Raw genomic sequence first — 20175 nt, 5'->3', positions numbered from 1 at the left:
TTTCTTCTTCTTCCTCTTCTTAAAGAGCACCTTTCAGCATTTCATATAATACTGGTTTGGTGTTAATGAACTCCTTTAGCTTTTTCTTATCTGTGAAGCTCTTTATCTGACTTTCAATTCTGAATGGTAGTTTTGCTGGGTAGAGTAATCTTGGTTGTAGGTTCTTGCTATTCATCACTTTGAATATTTCTTGCCACTCCCATCTGGCCTGCATAATTTCTGTTGAGAAATCCATTGACAATCATATGGGTGCTCCCTTGTAGGTAACTAACTGATTTTCTCTTGCTGCTTTTAATATTCTATCTTTGTCTTTTGCTTTTGGCATTTTAATTATGATGTGTCTTGGTGTGGTCCTCTTTGGATTCCTTTTTTTGGGGGGGTTCTGTGTGCTTCCTGGACTTATAAGTCTATTTCTTTCAACATGTGGGGGAAGTTTTTTGTCATTACTTCTTCAAATTGGTTTTCAGTATCTTGCTCTCTCTCTTCTTGTGGCACCCCCATAATTCTGACGTTGGTACGCTTGAAGTTGTCCCAGAGGCTCCTTGAACTGTCTTCAAATTTTTGGATTATTTTTTCTTTTTGCTTATCTAGTTGAGTGTTTTTTGCTTCTTTGTTTTTCAGATCTTTGACTTGATTCTTGCGTTCCTCTAGTCTGCTGTTAGGTCTCTGTATAATATTTTTTATTTCAGTCAATGTATGTTTAATTTCTAGTTGGTCCTTTTTCATATCCTTGAGGGTCTCACTACATATATCAGCAGTTTCTAGAAAATTCTTGAATAACCTTATAACTGTGGTTTTGAACTCTATATCCAGTCATTTGCTTTCCTCCATTTCTTTCATTTGTGATCTGTTTCTTTGTCTCCACATTTTCGCTGCTTCCCTGAGTTGGTAGAGTAGCTTTGTATGCTAGGTGTCCTATATGGCCTAGTGGCTCAGCCTCCCCAGTTACCTGAGGTGGACACTCTTGGTGCACCCCTTTGTGGACTGTGTGTACAGCCTTGTTGTAGTTAAGTCTTGATTGTTGTTGGTATCACTGGGAGGAATTGACCTCCAGGCCAATTGGCTGTGAGGATCAGCTGTGTCTATGCTGGGAGAACTTCTGTGCTGGAGACAGCCTTATGAGACAAGACTTGCAAAATTGCAAAAGCCTCTGTGCTCAGCGTGGATTGGGCGGAGTCTCAGGGCTGAGCAGACAGCCTTGGCTTCCCGTCAGCCCTGCCCTATGAGGCCCCTGGGTCTCAGTGTCCCTCAGTAATCATTGTAGTCATCTCTGCGCGCACTCATGTGCGCACCTCCAGACCTCTGCCTTTCATGGCTCCCCTGAGTTTCCGTGCACTCCACTCCTGACAGTCTAGACTCCCCCCGTATGAGTCTGGGTCCCCAGGGTCTCACCCGAAACTGGGGTTCAGTGCAGTCATAACTGGAGTTCAGCACTGTCAGAGCTTCCGTCTCCCTCCCGCTAGCAAAAACCAGCGGCACACTCAGCATTCAGTCCTCTCTGCGCGCACTCGCGCGTGCAGCTCCAGACCTCTGCCTTTCGCGGCTCCCCTGAGTTTCCGTGCACTCCTCTCTTTTCCCGACAGTCCAGACTCCCCCTGTATGAGTCTCGGTCCCCAGGGTCTCGCCTGGCACTGGGGTTCAGTGCAGTCGGAACTGGGTTTCTGTGCAGTCGGAACTGGGTTTCTGTGCAGTCGGGAGCTTCTGTCTCCCTCCCGCTAGAGAAAGCCAGCCAGGCACTCAGCCGTCGTCCGTCTTGTCTTTTAGTTGTAGTTTTGAAGTGGTTTTGCGAGGCAGCAAGTTCAGGTGTTTACCTTTGCCGCCATCTTGGTTTCTCCTCTGGATCTGTTTTTGTTCATCAGTTTATGTCGTTCATTCTATTCCACAAATGATTGAGATCATGTGATATTTCTCTTTCTCTGACTGGCTTATTTTGCTTAGCAAATAATAATGCTCTCCAGTTCCATCGATGCTGTTGGAAATTGTAATAATTCCTTCTTTTTCACTGCAGCGTAATATTCCATTGTGTAGTTGTACCAGTTTTTTAATCCACTCATCTGCTAATGGGGACTTAGGCTGTTTCTTTTGAAATAGAGATGTATTAGTCCTTCAACTTTCTTCTTCTTTTTTAAAATTGTTTTGGCTCTTCCCTTGAATTTCCATATGAAAGTTAGGATCAATTTGTCAATTTCTGCAAAGAAGCCAGCTAGGGTTTCAATAGGGATTGCACTGAATCTGTAGATCAGTTTAGAGATTATTTATTGCAATCTTAACAATATTAAGTCTTCTAATCTATGAAAATGGAATATATTTCCATTTGTTTAGGTCTTTAATTTCTTTCCACAGTGTTTTTGCAATTTTCAGAGTATAAATGTTTTACTTCTTTTTTTTTTTGTAGTCTATTCAGATTTTCTATTTTTGAGTCAGTTTCAGTAGTTTATATTTTTAGAATATATCCATCACAATCAAAGTTGTCTAATTTTTTGGTTTACAATTGTTCATAGTAACCTATCTAATAAAAGAGTAATATGCAATTTGACCATCACTCCAACACACAAGATGACTGCTCCCATGTGGTCAATGATGGCTGCCCCCATGTGGACACAAGATGGCTGCCACAAGATGGCCAGCAGGGGAGGGCAGTTGGGAAGGACCATGCCTGCAAGGGAGGGCAGTTGTGGGCGATCAGGCCAGTAGGGGAGCCTTAGGCATCAATAATGCTGGCAGGAGAGTGGTTAGGGGGTGATCAGGCTGGCAGGCAGAAGTGGTTAGGGGCAATCAGGAAGGCAGGCAGGCGAGCAGTTGGGAGCCATCAGTCCTGGATTATGAGAGGGATCCCAGATTGGAGAGGGTGCAGGCTTGGCTGAGGGACACAACTTCCCCCATCCCCCCCCCCCCCCCCGTGCATGAATTTTGTGTACTGGGCCTCTAGTTTGCTTATAATCATCCTTTTTATTTCTGTAAGGTTGGTAATGATGCCCCCTCTTTCACTCCTTATTTTAGTCATTTGTGTCTTCTTTCTTTTTTCTTGGTCATTTTATACAAGGCTTAACAACATTGTTTAACTTTTTTAAGAACCAACGTTTGGTTTCATTTTTTATCCTATTATGCTTCCAGTTTCCATTTCATTAAGTCTCACTCTAATCTTTATTGTTTTCTTCCTTCTGGTTGCTTAAGGTTAATTTGCTCTTCTCTTTCCAGCTTCTTAAGGTGGAAGTTTGGTTATTAATTTGAAATATTTCTTCTTTTTGGAATATCACCTTTTACAGCTATGAATTTCCCTTTAAGCACTGTGTCTTAGTCTGTTTGAAATAGTATAACTAAATACCACAGACTACATAGCTTATAAACAATAGTAATTTCTTTTTCACAGTTCTGGAGTTTGGAAGTCCCAGATTAAGGTGCCAGTCTAGTCACATTATCTGGTAAGGACCATCTTCCTGGTTCATTGCTGGCACTTTCTTGCTTTACCCTCACATGGTGGACAGGACTAGAGATCTCTTATATAAAAGGCACTAATCCCATTCATGAGGGCTCTACTCTCATGACTTTAGCACCTCCCTATTGCTCCACCTACTAACACCTTCACCTTGGAGGTTAGGGAATTTGTGAGGGACACATTCAGACCATAGCATACTGTTTAAGCAGCACCCTATTAGTTTTTGGCATGTTGCATTTTCTTTTTATTCATTGTGATTTTGTAAAATATGTTTTTATTGATTTTTAGAAAGAGGGCAAGGAAGAGGGAGAGGGATAGAAACAATGATGAAAGAGGAACCTCATCCATTGGCTGCCTCTTGCATGCCCTCTACTGGGAATTGAGCCTGAAATCCAGTCATGTACCCTGACTGGGAATTGAACCACTGACCTCCTGGTTCCTGGGTCAACACTCAACTACCGAGCAACACTAGCCAGGCCATTGTGATTTCATTTTTGACCTATTGTTTACTTAAGAATCTGTTTTATATCCACATATTTGTGAATTTCCAAAATTTTATTACCTTATTGATTTCTAATCTTATTCCACTGTGGTTAGAGTACATACTTTGTGAGACTTCAAAATACTTTAAGTTTATTTGAAGTTTGTGTTGTGGCCTAGCATATGGTCTGTAGTGAAGAAAGTGCCATATGTGCTTTAATATGTTTTATTGATTTCAGAGAGGAAGGAAGAAGGGAGAGAGAGAGATCGAAACATAAGTGATGAGAGATTGTCATTGATCGGTTGCCTCCTGCTCGCTCCCTACTGGGTATCGAGCCCACAACTCAGGCATGTGCCCTTGACCAAAATCAAACCCCTGGACCCTTCAGTCCACAGACCAACATTGTATCCACTGAGCCAAACCAGCTAGGGCCATATGTGCTTTAGAAGGATATATCTTCTTCTTGGTTTGGTGGAAGTCTATGGATATATTTTAGGTATAAAAACTGTATATAGTTTTATACAATTGCTTTTTTAAAGTTAAGAGAAGGAAAAAGAAATATATCTTTATATTGTCTTCTATAGTTGTGCAACTATTTTTACCATTGGACTTTATTTTGTTATTTGGATTCCAATTACTATCTGGTGTCACTTGTTTTCAGCCAAAGAACTTCTCTTAGATTTTTTGTAAAAATGATTCTGGTAGCAACATATTCTCTCAGCTTTTGTTTATTGGAGAATTTCTTTATTTTGCTTTCAGTTCTGAAATATAGTTTTGCTGGATATTAGATTCTTGGCTACTGTTATTTTCTTTCATCACATTAACTGTGCTATCCCACTGCCTTCTTTATTGTGATTCTATATTTGCTGAGGCAATGTCATCAGACATTCTTCCTTTTATGTGGTTTCCTTTAGTTTGAACATATTTAAAATAGGTGTTTTGAAGTCTGTGTATTCTCAGTTCAATATGTGAACCTTTTCAAAATAAGTTCCTGTTGCCTGCTTTTTTTCCTGCATGTGAGTCACGCATTCCTGTTTCTTCACATATCTCATAATTTCTTGTTGAAAACTGGACATTTTAGATATATTGGTGCATCATTGAACACTGGTTCAATGATGGGACTTGTTAATATTTGCTTGTTACTTTGTTTAGTGACTTGGCTGTTCTAGTTCATTGAAGTCTATTTTCCATAGCTGTATCACTTCTCAGAGGGCACAATCTTTGCCTGTGCAGTCACCCTGACCACTCTTCCCCAAAGGGATGAAAGTGATTTTTATCAAGGTTATTTTTTACTATCTCTTTCCCTGACCTCCCTGTTAAGTTTCTAAATGGCCTTCTTCTATTGTTATCACACCCAGCTATTAGTCATAACTTGTGTGTGTGTGTGTGTGTGTGTGTGTGTGTGTGTGTGTGTGTGTGTTTGAAAATGCTCTTTGGCATCAATTGAAGGGGGAACTCTTTGGCATAAATTGAAAGGGAAGGAATCTTCTTAGCTTTTTCTTTCCTTGGTTCTCTTTATAAGAGCTGGTCTACTGTTTTGCTTGTTGATATCATTGAGCTACCAGCCACCTCTTATTTAACACCAAGAACTCCATGGTTTTTTTTATAATGCCCTTAGACTTGAACTTTCCCATGCTTCTTTCCAAGTAAAGTCAGTCTTTTTAGGTAGACCTACAAAGCTCACTCTTCTAATGGCCTGCCTCTTTTCCTGAGCAGAAACTCTCTACCCTTGTTTGTTGCTGAAGGCAGGGATGGTGGCCCATTTCTATCGGAGTGACAATCAAGCTCTATGAGTTGAGGGCTGGGCAGGAGTCATAGTCCCAGGCATTCTTGCCTTACCTCTCCCAGCATGGAAACCCTATCCTATGCACAAGCTAAGGTAAAGGCATTTCAGACCTAGTATTCTCAGTATGCCATGCCTGGTAGGGAGTGGGGACTAGGTAGAGGAAGAGAGCTCCAGGCTTCTCAGTTGTGCTTGTTTTATAATAGAGCTTCTGCAATATAGACCTTGGGAAGAGAGATGAGAGGTAGTGGCATCATGCTCCTTCTGGGAATTCTAGCCTGGAAGCTGAGAGTAGAGGGAGCACCATCTTATTGGCCACACCCACCTAAAGTAGCATTTACATCTCACTGAGCTGTGGAGTTGGTGAGCAGATCATGTCTTAACTGCCACAGATGCTCACTGTTCTAACTGAAACTTAGTAGCTTTCTTGGATTAGATTTGCTCTATGCCCTTAGGACAACTTCCTGAGACTTTACATGATTGTGTCTTACAATTTTCAGTTATGGTTGTTTTGCTGGGAAGAAGGTTTATGAAGCTCCTCACACCACCATCCCAGAAGTGCTTCTCTTCTGTCCTAGATTATTAAAGAAATTGATAATGCTCAGATAGTCTAATACTTATTTTCCTGGGACATTAGGAAAAGTACAAATAGAGGTTAATATTTCTATATAAATTCTAAAATGTTCAGTTTAAACTATCATTTTATTTTTAACTGTTTTTAATGAAAATGGTTTCAAGATTATTTTAATTTCCTTAAAGTTTTGTTTGGTTGAGACTAATATTTTTTGTTAATTGTTGCCAAATAGACCAGATTCCTGAATCGTGCACTTGAGCAGATCCATAAATGCAGAGACATCTGGAATCTCCTGAAAGAAACAGGTATAGTGGGAACTGGGAGTTTGGTAATGCAGTTATGAAGCATGTTTGAAATCCGAATAACCTAGTCTTTTATCACCAGAAATTTGTGCCACTTGCAGTACTTGATAGTCAAATGATTCTTTAAGAACTAATTTTTCCCCACTGTATGTCTGTTTTGACTCTATGACACACTGTTTAGAGTAAGAATATATTTGACCTTGCTTTTTTGTGGAAGTATATAGTATTAAATATATATGACTTTATTGCTCTTAGGTCAGTAGAGTAATTGTCTAATTTAATCAACTTTTTATCACAGTATAAATGTATCATAGTTTTTATCTTCTTAAATTTTTAATGTGTTTTTCTTTATTTTTTCCCATCACCACTTATCCCCCCTATACCCTTTTCTGCCTCTTTTCTTCTCCCTGAAATCACCATAGTTGTTCGTGTCCATGAGTTCTCTTTCTTTTCTTTTTTGCTCATTCCCTCCACCACCCCAAACCTCCTCCCCGCAGACCTATCCACCTAGGATCTATCTATCAGTCTGTCTCGATTTTGCTTGTTAGTTCAGTTTGTTCATTAAATTCTACATATGAGTGAAATCATATGGTACTTATCTTTCTCTGACTGGCTTATTTCATTTAACATAGTTTTTCTCCAGGTCCATCCATGCTGTCTGAAAGGTTAAAATTTTATGGTCGAGTAGTATTCTATTGTGTAATACTACTCGTCTACTGATGGACACTGGGGTTGTTTTCACATCCTGGCTATCTATGCTAATAAAAGGGTAATATGCTAATTAGACTGGATGTCTTCTGGACAAAGCAATGGTGGTGGAGCCGAGGCAGAGGTGGTTAGGGGTGATCAGGCTGGCAGGGGAGAGCAGTTAGGGGGATCAGGCTGGCAGAGGAGAGCAGTTAGGGGGATCAGGCCAGCATGGGAGAGCAGTTAGGCAGTTAGGGGGATCAGGCCGGCAGGGGATAGCAGTTAGGGTGATCAGGCTGGCAGGGGAGAACAGTTAGGGGGATAAGGCCAGCATGGGAGAGCAGTTAGGCAGTTAGGAGGATCAGGCCAGCAGGGGAGTGCAGTTAGGGGGATCAGGCCGGCAGGGGAGAACAGTTAGGACAATCAGGCCAGCAGGGGAGCGCAGTTAGGGGCTATCAGGCTGGCAGGGGAGAGCAGTTAGGGGCGATCAGGCCAGCAGGGGAGTGTTAGGGGCATTAGGCAGGCAGGCAGGTGAGCGGTTAGGAGCCAGCGGTCCTGGATTACGAGAGGGATGTCTGACTGCTGGTTTAGGCCCGATCCTTGTGGACATCCTCCGAGGGGTCCTGGATTAGAGAGGGTGCAGGCAGGGCTGAGGGACTCCCCCACCCCAATGCACAATTTTGTGCACCAGGCCTCTAGTTGTAAATAACACTGCAATGAACATAGGAGTGCATATATTCTTTCGATTTAGTGTTTCAGTTTTCTTCTGATACATTCCCAGAAGTGGAATCGCTGGATCATAAGGCAGTTCCACTTTTAATTTTTTAAATATGTTTTTATTGATTTCAGAGAGAGGAAGGAAGAGGGAGAGAGAGATAGATACATCAGTGATGAGAATCATCAATTGGCTGCCTCCTACATGCCACCTACTGGGAATTGAGCCCGCAACCTTGGCGTGTGCTCTGACTAGGAATTAAATGGTGACCTCGTGGTTCATGTGTCGATGCTCAACCACTGAGCCAGGCCATTTTTAATTTTTTTAAGTAGCTCCATATTGTATTCCACAGTGGCTACACCAATCTGCCTTCCCACCAACAGTGCACAAGGGTTCCCTTTTCTCCACATCCATGCCAACACTTGTTGTTTGTTGATTTATTGATGATAGCCATTCTGACAGGTATGAGGTGTACCTCATTGTAGTTTTAATTTGCATTTCTCTGATGATTAGTGATGTTGAACATCTTTTCATGTGTCTATTGCCATCCATATGTCTTCTTTGGGGAAGTGTCTATTCAGTCTTTTGCCCATTTTTTAATTGGATTTTTTTTTGGTGTTGAGTTTTATAAGTTCTGTATAAATTTTGGATATTAACACAGTATCAGATGTATTGTCAAATGTGGTATGTCTAATTTAATCAACTTTTTAAAATTTCTTTATTGATTAAGGTATCACATATTTTTCCTCATCCCCCCATTCCCATCCCACACCCCTCCCCACGCATGCCCCCACCCCCCTGTTGTCCTTAACCACTGATTAGGCTCATATGCATGCACACAAGTCCTTTGGTTGTTCTCTCCCCTATATCCCCACCCTCCCATACCCTCCCTCTGAGGCCCGACAGTCTGATCCATTCCTCCTTGTTTTAGGGTCTGTTCTTGTTCATCAGTCCATGTTGTTCATTATTTCCCCTAGAAGAGTGAGATCATGTGCTACTAGAAATACACTTATAAGAACCAAAAATGAGACAAGCAATAATGGTTATGCTGAAAGGCAAATGAATCAGTCTTGTAGTGAGTTTCGTTCTGGCCAACAGTTCTTTTGCGACCCAATTTCAATGTCAAAACAGTTCCTTATGTGCACATGTCAGCAATGACATTTCAGTTCTGGATGGTGGACAAATGGTTGTAATGCAGGTCCGAACCTCTCTGGTTCGGTCCTGGGCAACCTGCAGTGACGCACAGCTGCTGCCTGCTAGTATGGCAAGGCGACGTCAGCATCTTCCATCTCTGGACTGCTTCTCTTCTGTCTTCATGGCTGGAGTGGATTCCTCTCTGTTGCCGGAATCCACATGGTCTCAGAGTTGTTTTCTGAAAATATACAAACATATTCTCGACCAAAAGTTAATAAAAGAATATTTTCGAAAAACATCGAGTAACCAAGATGGCGGCAATGTTGAACAACTAAACTGCCACCGCGCACAACAATTTCAAAAAATACAACTAAAAGACAAAGCGTCTACCACCCAGAACCACAGGAAAGCTGGCGGAATGGTAGATTTACAACTAAGAAGGAAAAGGAAAGAACAAACGCGGAAGGGCTGAGGTACGGAGGCGCATGAATCGGGCTGGTGGCGGGTGATGGGACGCGTGGCTTTCTTTCCAACCCGAAGGGAGATAAGCTCCTGATCACTCTGAAATCCAGTTTCTGGGGACACGCGGGGGACCCAGACACCTACGGGGAGAAGCTGGACTCTCGGCCATCGTGTCGGAAAGTGAGAGTGACTTTCTTGCAGAAGTGCGCCCAGCAATCAGTGTTTACTGCGCTGGAGCACGGGACGCAGGGACTTGGAAACAGGAAAGGCAGAAAAGGCAGACTAGCAGCCATTGCTGTTTGCCATGCCCTAGCCTAGTGATGCCCTGAGACCCGCCCCGCACATTCTACAAACCCGCCCAGGCTACAAACAGCAGCTTTTGCATATAAATGGCCTGCCCTGTGACAGCTTAACCAAATAAACTGCAGCTCCAGTCAGACTGCTCCAAAACCACTCAAGCAAAGAGGAGAAAACTGCAGTTTTTGCTATAGCTCCTGTTGGGGGGCCTCAGACAGTAGCTGACCTGCACCCCATTGGAGATCCAGAAACGAGGGCATCTAGTGGTCGGTGTGAGACGACACCAGATTTCAACCACTCGCATAAGGGACACATTCAAGAGGCAGACTCGGTGAGTGACAAAGCCCTACTGCAACAAGTCCCGGCCCATAAACGTGTCTCCAGCACAGCAATTCTTCTTTTATAGACACAGCGGGTCCTCACAGCCAATTGGCCTGGAGATCAATTCCTCCCAGTGACACCAACAACAATCAAGACTTAACTACAACAAGGCTGTACACACAGTCTAAAAAGGGGTGCACCAAGAGCGTCCACCTCAGGTAACTGGGAGGCTGACCCATTGAACCAATAGGACACAAAGCTACCCTACCAACTCAGGGAAGCAGCAAAAATGAAAATGAGGAGGCAAGGAAACATATCCCAAACAAAAGAAATGGAGGAGAACAAATGACTGGACATAGAGTTCAAAACCATGGTTATAACGTTTTTCAAGAATTTCATGGAAAAAGCCGATAAATTTAATGAGACCCTTGAGGATATGAAAAAGATCCAACTAGAAATGAAACATACACTTACTGAAATAAAAAATATTATACAGAAACCCAGCAGCAGACTAGAGGAACGCAAGAATCAAGTCAAAGATTTGCAATACAAAGAGGCAAAGGACACACCTCCAGAAAAGCAAGAGAAGAGAATTCAGGAAGTAGAAGATAGTGTAAGAAGCCTCTGGGACAACTTCAAGCGTACCAGCATCTGAATTTTTGGGGTGCCAGAAGAAGAGAGAGAGCAAGATGCTGAAAACCTATTTGAAGAAATAATGACAGAAAACTTCCCCCACCTGGTAAAAGAAATAGACTTACAAGTCCAGGAAGTGCATAGAACCCCAAACAAAAGGAATCCAAAGAGGACCACACCAAGACACATCGTAATTAAAATGCCAAGGGCAAAAGACAAAGAGAGAATCTTACAAGCAGCAAGAGAAAAACAGTTAGTTACTTACAAGGGAACACCCATATGATTATCAGCTGATTTCTCAACAGAAACTTTGCAGGCCAGACGGGAATGGCAAGAAATATTCAAAGTGATGCATAGCAAGAACCTACAACCAAGACTAATCTACCCAGCAAAGTTATCATTCGGAATTGAAGGGCACATACAGAGCTTCACAGATAAGAAAAACCTAAAAGAATTCATCACCACCAAACCAGTATTACATGAAATGCTGAAAGGTATTATTTAAAAGGAGGAAAAAGAAGAAAAAAGTAAAGATAAAAATTATGAACAACAAATACATACCTATCAACAAGTGAATCTAAAAGTCAAGTGAATTAAAAATCTGAAGAACAGAATAGACTGATGGACATTATAGAATCAGGGACATAGAATGAGAGTGGATTGATAATTCTTAGGAGAAGGGGGTGTCTGTGTGGGGGGTACGGGAAGAGACTGGACAATATCATATACCTATGGATAAGGATAGCAAGGGGGGCAGGTAAGGGCAGAGGGAAGGGTGGGAACTGGGAGGAGGGGAGATATGGGGGGGAAAGAGAAACAATTGTAATAATCTGAACAATCTTTTTAAACAATAAAGATTTATTTAAAAAATGTAAAAAAACAAAACAAAAAGGAATATTTTCTATAAATTTGACTTGGGAATCCTTTTTCATTTTTTACCCAAATTATTTTCCTCTGGCTTGTTTTGACACCATGTGTGTTTTTCATGGGTGTCTTGCTTTTAGCCTTACAATTAATTTTCTAAAGTACAAGTTTTCTAGATGTAATTTACTTACAGGATATTTTTCCTTACATGATATTCTTCTACTATCCCCCCCCTTTTTTGATTTAAATATTAGGAGGCTTTTGAAATTTTTTTAATGTAGTCTTGATAGCTTTTACATTTTAATTTTTTGCACTATAATATCACTGCTTTAGGTTCATTACATGTTATACAATTTTATCATGAGATGAACTATCAATAAAAATTTAGTTAACACTTTAGGAACTGCTTTTTGTCCAGTACAATTAACTTTTTTAGAATATTCGCTTGTTTCAATTAGCCAATTTAAATTAGCCTGAAGACTTGACTACTATTTTACTGTCAAATTTATTACTCTAACAACAATCTTATTTTACCCTGTAAATATTATTGGAAATGATTATTTGCCTTCTTGAGTAGGCCCTGAGCATTCCTGGTGTTAGGCTGGATTTAGATATCAAAAACCCACTTCCCCACACCATGGGTACACGACAACTCAAACAATTCTTGTCGCAGTGAGAGGGAAGCTGCTGTCGGCCAAGTCTCTGTCTGTTACCCAGGTCCTGATTTGAGCTGGGCATGGGAAGTTAAGAAGCCATGGGGGAGGGAAGAGAGAAAAAAAGATGGCGACCGGCAGGAAGGTAGGGAGAGAGAAAGTGTGAGTGAGGAACCCATAGAGGAGAGTATAGACGTGTGAGGTGTGTGTGTGTGTATAAGCTAGGGTCAGTTAGATTCTGCAGGTCTTCCAAGGGGCTCCCTAACCGGGCAGTCCTAGACGGTGGAGCCCTGCGCACAAAGCGGACACTTCTCGGCGGCTGGTGCGGACGCGGAGACCACGCCATCTTGGGAAACAGAGCTGCCTGAGACCCGGATCCTGGCTTCTGACACAAACCAGGACCCTGCAGCTACTGGGGACAGAGAACTGCTATCACAGCTTCAGACCAACAAACAACAAGAATCCAGACTTCCGCGCAGATTTCCGTGAGTCAAAGAGCCCATCCCCCTCCTCGCAGGCACGCGGATAGCGCCATAGTAACTGATAGACCCGCCCCTCGCCCAAGCTGCCGAGCTTTGCGCAGGGACGCGCTCCCCCTTAGGGAATTTGGCGCGTGTGGGACAGAAGCAGCTCCCCGTCGGGGAAATCTGTCAGTGTGCACAGAGGGCTCCCCTTCAGGGAATTTGGGGAAATTTGGCTTGCGGGTCATAGCTCCCCCTTCGGGGATTCTTAGAGCGTGCACAGAGGGGCTTCCCTTTGGGGAATTTGGCACGCAGGACGGACTCCGCCCCCCTTCCGGGACTCTAGAAGAGTTCACGGAGCCAGCTCACCTTCAGGATTTTAAGAATGTGCGCTCTAGCTGGTTTGGCTCAGTAGAGAGAGCACACACAGGACGTAGCTCCACTTCAGGGAATTTGGCACACCGGACACAGCTGCCTGGGATCCCTGACTCACAGCGCATTCACACTAAGAGCCAGCGACAACAATTGTTGGTGCATGCACACACAGGGACCCTCATTCTCAACGAGAAACCGCACAAGGCAACAGAGACTTTGACACTCGAGTCTTGGTGAAGAAACAGGGAAACTCTTGACTCCTGGCTAAGGAACTCATTTTTGGCATATACCAACAGTGTGGTGCAGACAGGGCCCCTGATTCTAAGTGTGCACACGAGACCACACGGAACACTGGGGACACTGACCCTGGGCAAGTCTGGTTCCCGCCAACCAAAGGCAGCCACACGTCCTAGTGTCAGAGCACTTCAGTGAAACTCGGGTGGAGCGAAGTCCCCACAGCACACGGCCCAGGTCCACGCAAACAGAAGCTTGAGCTTTCTGGTAATAGCCAGAATGGGGAAACGAAATAACTCACAGAGGAAAGAAAATGTGGAGTCGCCAAGAAAGGAAATTAGTGAAACTGAAGCTTGCAACATGACCGAAAAGGAGTTCAGAGTAATGGTCGTGGAATTTATACATCGGATGGATGAGAAAATCAACAACTTATGCAGGAATCAGGAAGAAATGAAAAGTGATATAGCTACAATCAAAAACACCATGGAAAGTTTCAACAGTAGACTACAAGAAGCAGAGGACCAAATTAGTGAGTTAGAAGATCAGGTACAGAAACAAGCTCAATCTGAACAGCAATTGAAAAAAAAAATTAAAAAGCAGGAGGAAAGCCTAAGGGAGCTTCAGGACAACATGAAAAGAAGTAACATGCATATGATAGGGCTGCCAGAAGGACAAGAAGAGCAGCAGGGATTAGAAAATCTATTCGAAGAAATAATGACAGAAAACTTCCCGGATATGGGAAAGATAAAAGTTACGCAAGTACAGAGAGTCCCAAGCAGGATCAATCCCAAAAGACCCACACCAAGACATGTCATAATTTCAATGGCAAATATAAATGATAAAGAGAGAATCCTAAAGGCAGCAAGAGAGAGACAGAGAGTTACCTACAAAGGAACACCCATCAGATTGTCAAATGATTACTCAACAGAAACACAACAAGCTAGAAGTGAATGGAAGGAGGTATACAAAGTGTTGCAAAGCAAAGGACTGAATCCAAGAATACTATATCCAGCAAGACTATCAATCAAAATTGAAGAGGAAATCAGGAGCTTTGCAGACAAAAAAAGGCTCAGGGAGTTTATCACCACCAAACCAGCAATGCAAGAATTGCTAAAGGGAATACTGTAAAAAGAAGAAATAAACAGGTAAAAAGGAATACAGACACAAAAATAGATATGACTACAAAGAAATACCTTTCAGTAATAACTTTAAATGTAAACGGACTAAATGCTCCAATCAAAAGACATCGAGTAGCTGAATGGATAAAAAAGCACGACCCATATATATGCTGCCTACAAGAGACCCACCTCAGAACAAGAGACTCACACAGATTGAAAGTGAAGGGATGGAAAAATATCTTTCAGGCAAATGGAAATGAAAAAAAAGCTGGGGTAGCAATACTTATATCTGACAAAATAGACCTCAAAGTAAATGCCATAACAAGAGATAAGGAAGGCCACTTCATAATACTACAGGGAGAAATCCAACAAGAAGAAATAATTCTGGTAAACATATACGCTCCCAATATAGGAGCACCCAAATACATAAAAAAAACTCCTGGAGGATATCAAGGGAGAGATTAATAGCAATACAATCATAGTAGGAGACTTTAATACCCCACTATCACCATTGGACAAATCATCTAAACAAAAAATCAGCAAAGAAACAGCAATCCTAAATGACTCACTAGACCAGATGGAATTAATTGACATTTTCAGAACATTTCACCCCAAAGCCACAGAATATACATTCTTCTCAAGTGCACATGGGTCATTTTCAAAGATAGACCATATGCTGGGTCACAGGCAAAGTTTCTACAAATTCAAGAAGATAGAAATTATATCAAGCATCTTCTCAGATCACAGTGGCATAAAACTTGAAATCAACTACAATGAATACAATCCAAAGAAATCAAACACATGGAGACTAAACATCATGCTATTAAACAAGGACTGGGTCACCAGAGAGATCAAGGAAGAAATAAAAAACATCATGGCAACAAATGACAATGAAAACACAACAATCCAAAATCCATGGGACACAGCGAAAGCAGTCTTGACAGGGAAGTTTATAGCTCTACAACCCTATTGCAAAAAACAAGAAACAATGGTAATAAATTACTTAACCCTACAACTCAAAGAGCTAGAAAAAGAGCAGCAAGAAAAGCCCAGTGTAACCAGAAGGAAGGAAATAACAAAGATCAGAGCGGAGATAAATGACATAGAGACAAAAGAAACAATACATAAGATCAACAAAACCAAGAGCTGGTTCTTTGAAAGGATAAACAAGATTGATGGACCTCTAGCCAGGCTCACCAAGAAGCAAAGAGAGAGGACCCAAATAAACAAAATCAGAAATGAAAGAGGTGAAATAACAGACCCCGCTGAGATACAAAGGATTGTTATAAAATACTACGAACAACTCTATTCCAACAAACTGGACAACCTGGAGGAAATGGACATACTCCTAGAAAAATATAACCTTCCAAAAATCAATCAAGAAGAAGCTAAACACCTCAATAGGCCAATAACTATGGACGAAATTGAAGCAGTCATCAAAAAGCTTCCGGCAAACAAAAGCCCGGGGCCTGATGGCTTCACAGGAGAGTTTTACCAAACATTCAAGGAATAACTAAAACCTATCCTCCTCAGACTATTCCAAAAAATTCAAGTGGAAGGAACACTTCCAAGCTCCTTCTATGAAGCCAGCATCACCCTAATACCAAAACCAGATAAAGACAACACAATGAAAGAGAATTACAGACCAATATCCCTCATGAACATAGATGCCAAAATCCTCAACAAAATTCTAGCAAATCGGCTCCAGCAGTACATCAGAAAGATCATACACCATGACCAAGTAGGATTTATCCCAGGAATGCAAGGATGATACAATATCCGCAAATCAATAAACGTGATACATCACATAAACAAATTGAAAGATAAAAATCACATAGTCATATCAATTGATGCAGAAAAAGCATTTGACAAAATCCCACACTCTTTCTTGATAAAAACTCTCAACAAGGTGGGAATAGAAGGCTCATATCTCAACATAATAAAAGCTATATATGATAAACCCACAGCAAACATCATACTCAATGGACAAAAACTAAAACCATTTCCCCTAAGAACAGGAACAAGACAGGGATGCCCACTCTCACCACTCCTGTTTGACATAGTACTGGAAGTATTAGCCATTGCAATTAGACAAGAAGAAGAAATAAAAGGCATCCAAATTGGAAAAGGACAAGTAAAGCTGTCTTTATTTGCAGACGACATGATATTGTACATAAAAAACCCGAAAGACTCCGTCAAAAAACTAATAGACTTAATAAATGAATTCGGCAATGTAGCAGGATACAAAATTAATGCCAAGAAATCTATGGCCTTTCTATACACCAATAGTGAACTTACAGACAGAGAGACTAAAAAGGCAATCCCATTTACCATCGCACCAAAAAAATTAAGATACCTAGGAATAAACTTAACTAAGGAGGTAAAAGGCCTATACATGGAAAACTACAGGGCACTGAAAAAAGAGATAGAGGAAGATGTAAACAGATGGAAGAACATACCATGTTCATGGATTGGTAGAATCAACATCATTAAAATGTCCATACTACCCAAAGCAATCTATAGATTCAATGCACTCCCCATTAAAATACCAACGGCATATTTCACAGACCTTGAAAGAACTCTCCAAAAATTCATCTGGAATAAAAAAAGACCCCGAATAGCCACAGCAATCCTGAGAAAGAAGAATAAAGTAGGAGGGATCTCAATACCAGATTTCAAGCTGTATTACAAAGCCACTGTTCTCAAAACAGCCTGGTACTGGCACAAGAATAGACATATAGATCAATGGAACAGAATAGAGAATCCAGATATTGACCCAAACCACTATGCTCAATTAATATTTGACAAAGGAGGCATGAACATACAATGGAATAAAGACAGTCTCTTCAATAAATGGTGTTGGGAAAATTGGACAGATACATGCAAAAAAATGAAGCTTGATCACCAACTTACGCCATACACAAAAATAAACTCAAAATGGATACAGGACTTAAACATAAGACAGGAAACCATAAAAATACTAGAGCAATCCACAGGCAGCAAAATCTCAGACATATGCCAAAAGAAATTCTTCACTGACACTGCACCTAGGGCAATGGAAGCTAAAGAGAAAATTAACAAATGGGACTACATAAAAATAAAAAGCTTTTTCACAGCAAAAGAAACCATCAACAAAACAACAAGAAGACCCACTGCATGGGAGAACATATTTGCAAATGGCATCACTGATAAAGGTTTAATCTCCAACATCTACAGGCAGCTTATACAACTTAATAAAAGGAAGATAAATGATCCAATAAAAAATGGGCAACAGACCTAAATAGAATCTTTTCAAAAGAAGACAGAAGGAAGGCCAAGAGACACATGAAAACATGCTCAACGTCACTAATTATCCGAGAGATGCAAATCAAAACAACAATGCGGTACCATCTCACACCTGTCAGAATGGCTATCATCAACAAATCAACAAACGACAAGTGTTGGCGAGGATGCGGAGAAAAAGGAACCCTTGTGCACTGCTGGTGGGAATGCAGACTGGTGCAGCCACTGTGGAGAACAGTATGGAGTTTCCTCAAAAAACTGAAAATGGAACTCCCATTTGACCCAGTAATCCCACTCCTGGGAATATATCCGAAGAAACTAGAAACGCCAATCAGAAAGGATATATGCACCCCTATGTTCATAGCAGCACAATTCACCATAGCTAAGATTTGGAAACAGCCTAGGTGCCCGTCAGCAGATGACTGGATCAGAAAACTGTGGTACATCTACACAATGGAATACTATGCTGCCATAAAAAAGAAGGAATTCTCATCATTTGCAGCAACCTGGATGGAATTGGTGAACATTATGTTAAGTGAAATAAGTCAGTCAATGAAAGAAAAATACCACATGATCTCACTCATTTATGGATAATAAAGAACATTATAAACTTGAACAAAAAGATAGATACAGAGACAGTAAAGCATCAAACAGACGGTCAAATTACAGGGGGAAGGTTAGGGAGAGGTGGGGGAGATAAGGGATCAATCAATCGACTTGTATGCATGCATATAAGCATAACCAATGGATGCAAAACTCTGGGGGGTGAGGGCATATATGGGAGTGGGGTGGGGGGGGGCAATGGTAAGATATGTACACATATAATACCTTAATAAAAATATGGAAAAAAAAGAAGCCATGGGGGCAGGAGACTTCCTTCAGAAGGGGTGAGTGTTTGGCCCCTGCAAAGTTGGGGGGTGAGGGTCTGTGTCCCACCTCTGTTGACCCCCAAATTCTCTCCTGATGGCCCCTCTGCGACTGTGCCTGTCTTAGGTTATTCCTTCCCTGAGGAATCTTACTCGTCTCTGGCTAACCAGCCATCCTCCGGGGCCAAGCAGGGTGATGTGAGATTCAGTTCTGTCTCCTTGGTACCCTATGCCCCCGTGGCCTCCACGCCCAGCACCTGCCTTGGGATCCCCTCGCCTGCTGGCAGGGGCCCAGCAGTGATCACATATCTTGGGGAACCTGGGTTTCTCCTCCAGGGAGGGCCCAGTTCTCCCCACTGGGCAAGAGACAGATCCATGGTGCCAGTCATCACAAGGCTTCAACCTCGACATGAACAGAAAGCTCAGGAAACAGCTGTGAGCAATTGGATTGTGAGAAGAGGGTCCCTCTTGGCCAAAAGGGCAAGAGGGACCAATATAGAATGCTCAGGTGCTTTCCCAGGAGGCCCTCTAACAATGGAAGGCATTAAATCCTTACATGTCCTTTTTAAATTGCTACCAGACATTCAAATAAGTAGTTTGTAAGTTTGCTTGGGATAATTGTATATTATGCTGTTGTAATTCTAAAATATCAATAGATGTGTTACCTTTGTCTCCAAGCACCAAAAAGATGATTTTTTTTTATTTATCCCCAAGGGTGGGAGGTACTATTATAAGTAATGGGGTAATCCAAATCTGGGAAAAATTTTAATGACATTGTAGAATAATATCATGTAAGGATATTCTTTGCTCTAGACTATGGCAATTCCCTTTCAAACTGACTGTCCATTTCTTTTTGTATAGACAAAGTCTTAGTTACATTTTCGGCACCTCTCCCAGGGGCAAGTAGTGATAGTAGTGACACCCTTTCTTTCGTGTCCACACAAGCCAGAAACCTCTCTTTAATTTTACACACAAAGGGGCAGTGTTTTGATTTTGTGTCATACAAAAGGAAAGCTGGGTGGAGACCCCTGTGTAATTATACTTTCTTGCCCCACCCACGGTCCTCCTGGAGGACCAAGGTGTTTGGTATTATTGGTGACTACATTAGTCAGGGGATCAGCCAACATAAGGGGTCTTACCCATGAAGGGTCAGGTGCATAAGTCCAAAATACTTAACCCTCTTGTCCCAGGTAAAATTACCGTACATCTGATGATTGCTAGCATGGTTAGAAAGGCATTCTCAGGCATTCTTGGGTTTCTGGTTGCCTCACAATTTCTTCTCTGAGGTTTGACGTTCTGATTGATGTTTCTCTGTCTCTGGATCTATTTTTTTTGTATCAGTTTATGTTGTTCAATATATTCCACAAATGAGTGAGATCATGTGATATTTATGTTTCTCTGCCTGGCTTATTTCACTAAGCATAATGTTCTCCATCTCCATCCATGTTGTTGCAAATGGTATGAGCTCCTTCTTCTTTTTTTTTTTTTTTTGAGCTC

The 20175-nt window shown here is 41.7% G+C and overlaps 1 protein-coding gene across 1 annotated transcript in view; it reads left to right on the top strand.

Annotated features, from left to right (window-relative positions):
- The window catches only part of TEX11 (testis expressed 11), a gene marked incomplete at both ends in the record, with an annotated part of 446038 nt that overhangs the window by 376949 nt on the left and 48914 nt on the right, over window positions 1–20175 (top strand). Inside the window, one exon of the mRNA XM_079764448.1 lies at window positions 6507–6579. Within this exon, the coding sequence (XP_079620574.1) occupies window positions 6507–6579 (73 nt within the window). The remainder of the gene's footprint in view (window positions 1–6506; window positions 6580–20175) is intronic.

Source organism: Cnephaeus nilssonii (assembly GCF_951640355.1).
Source record: "Cnephaeus nilssonii genome assembly, chromosome: X".
NCBI lineage: Eukaryota > Metazoa > Chordata > Mammalia > Chiroptera > Vespertilionidae > Cnephaeus > Cnephaeus nilssonii.
This window is presented reverse-complemented; position numbering and strand designations above follow the sequence as displayed.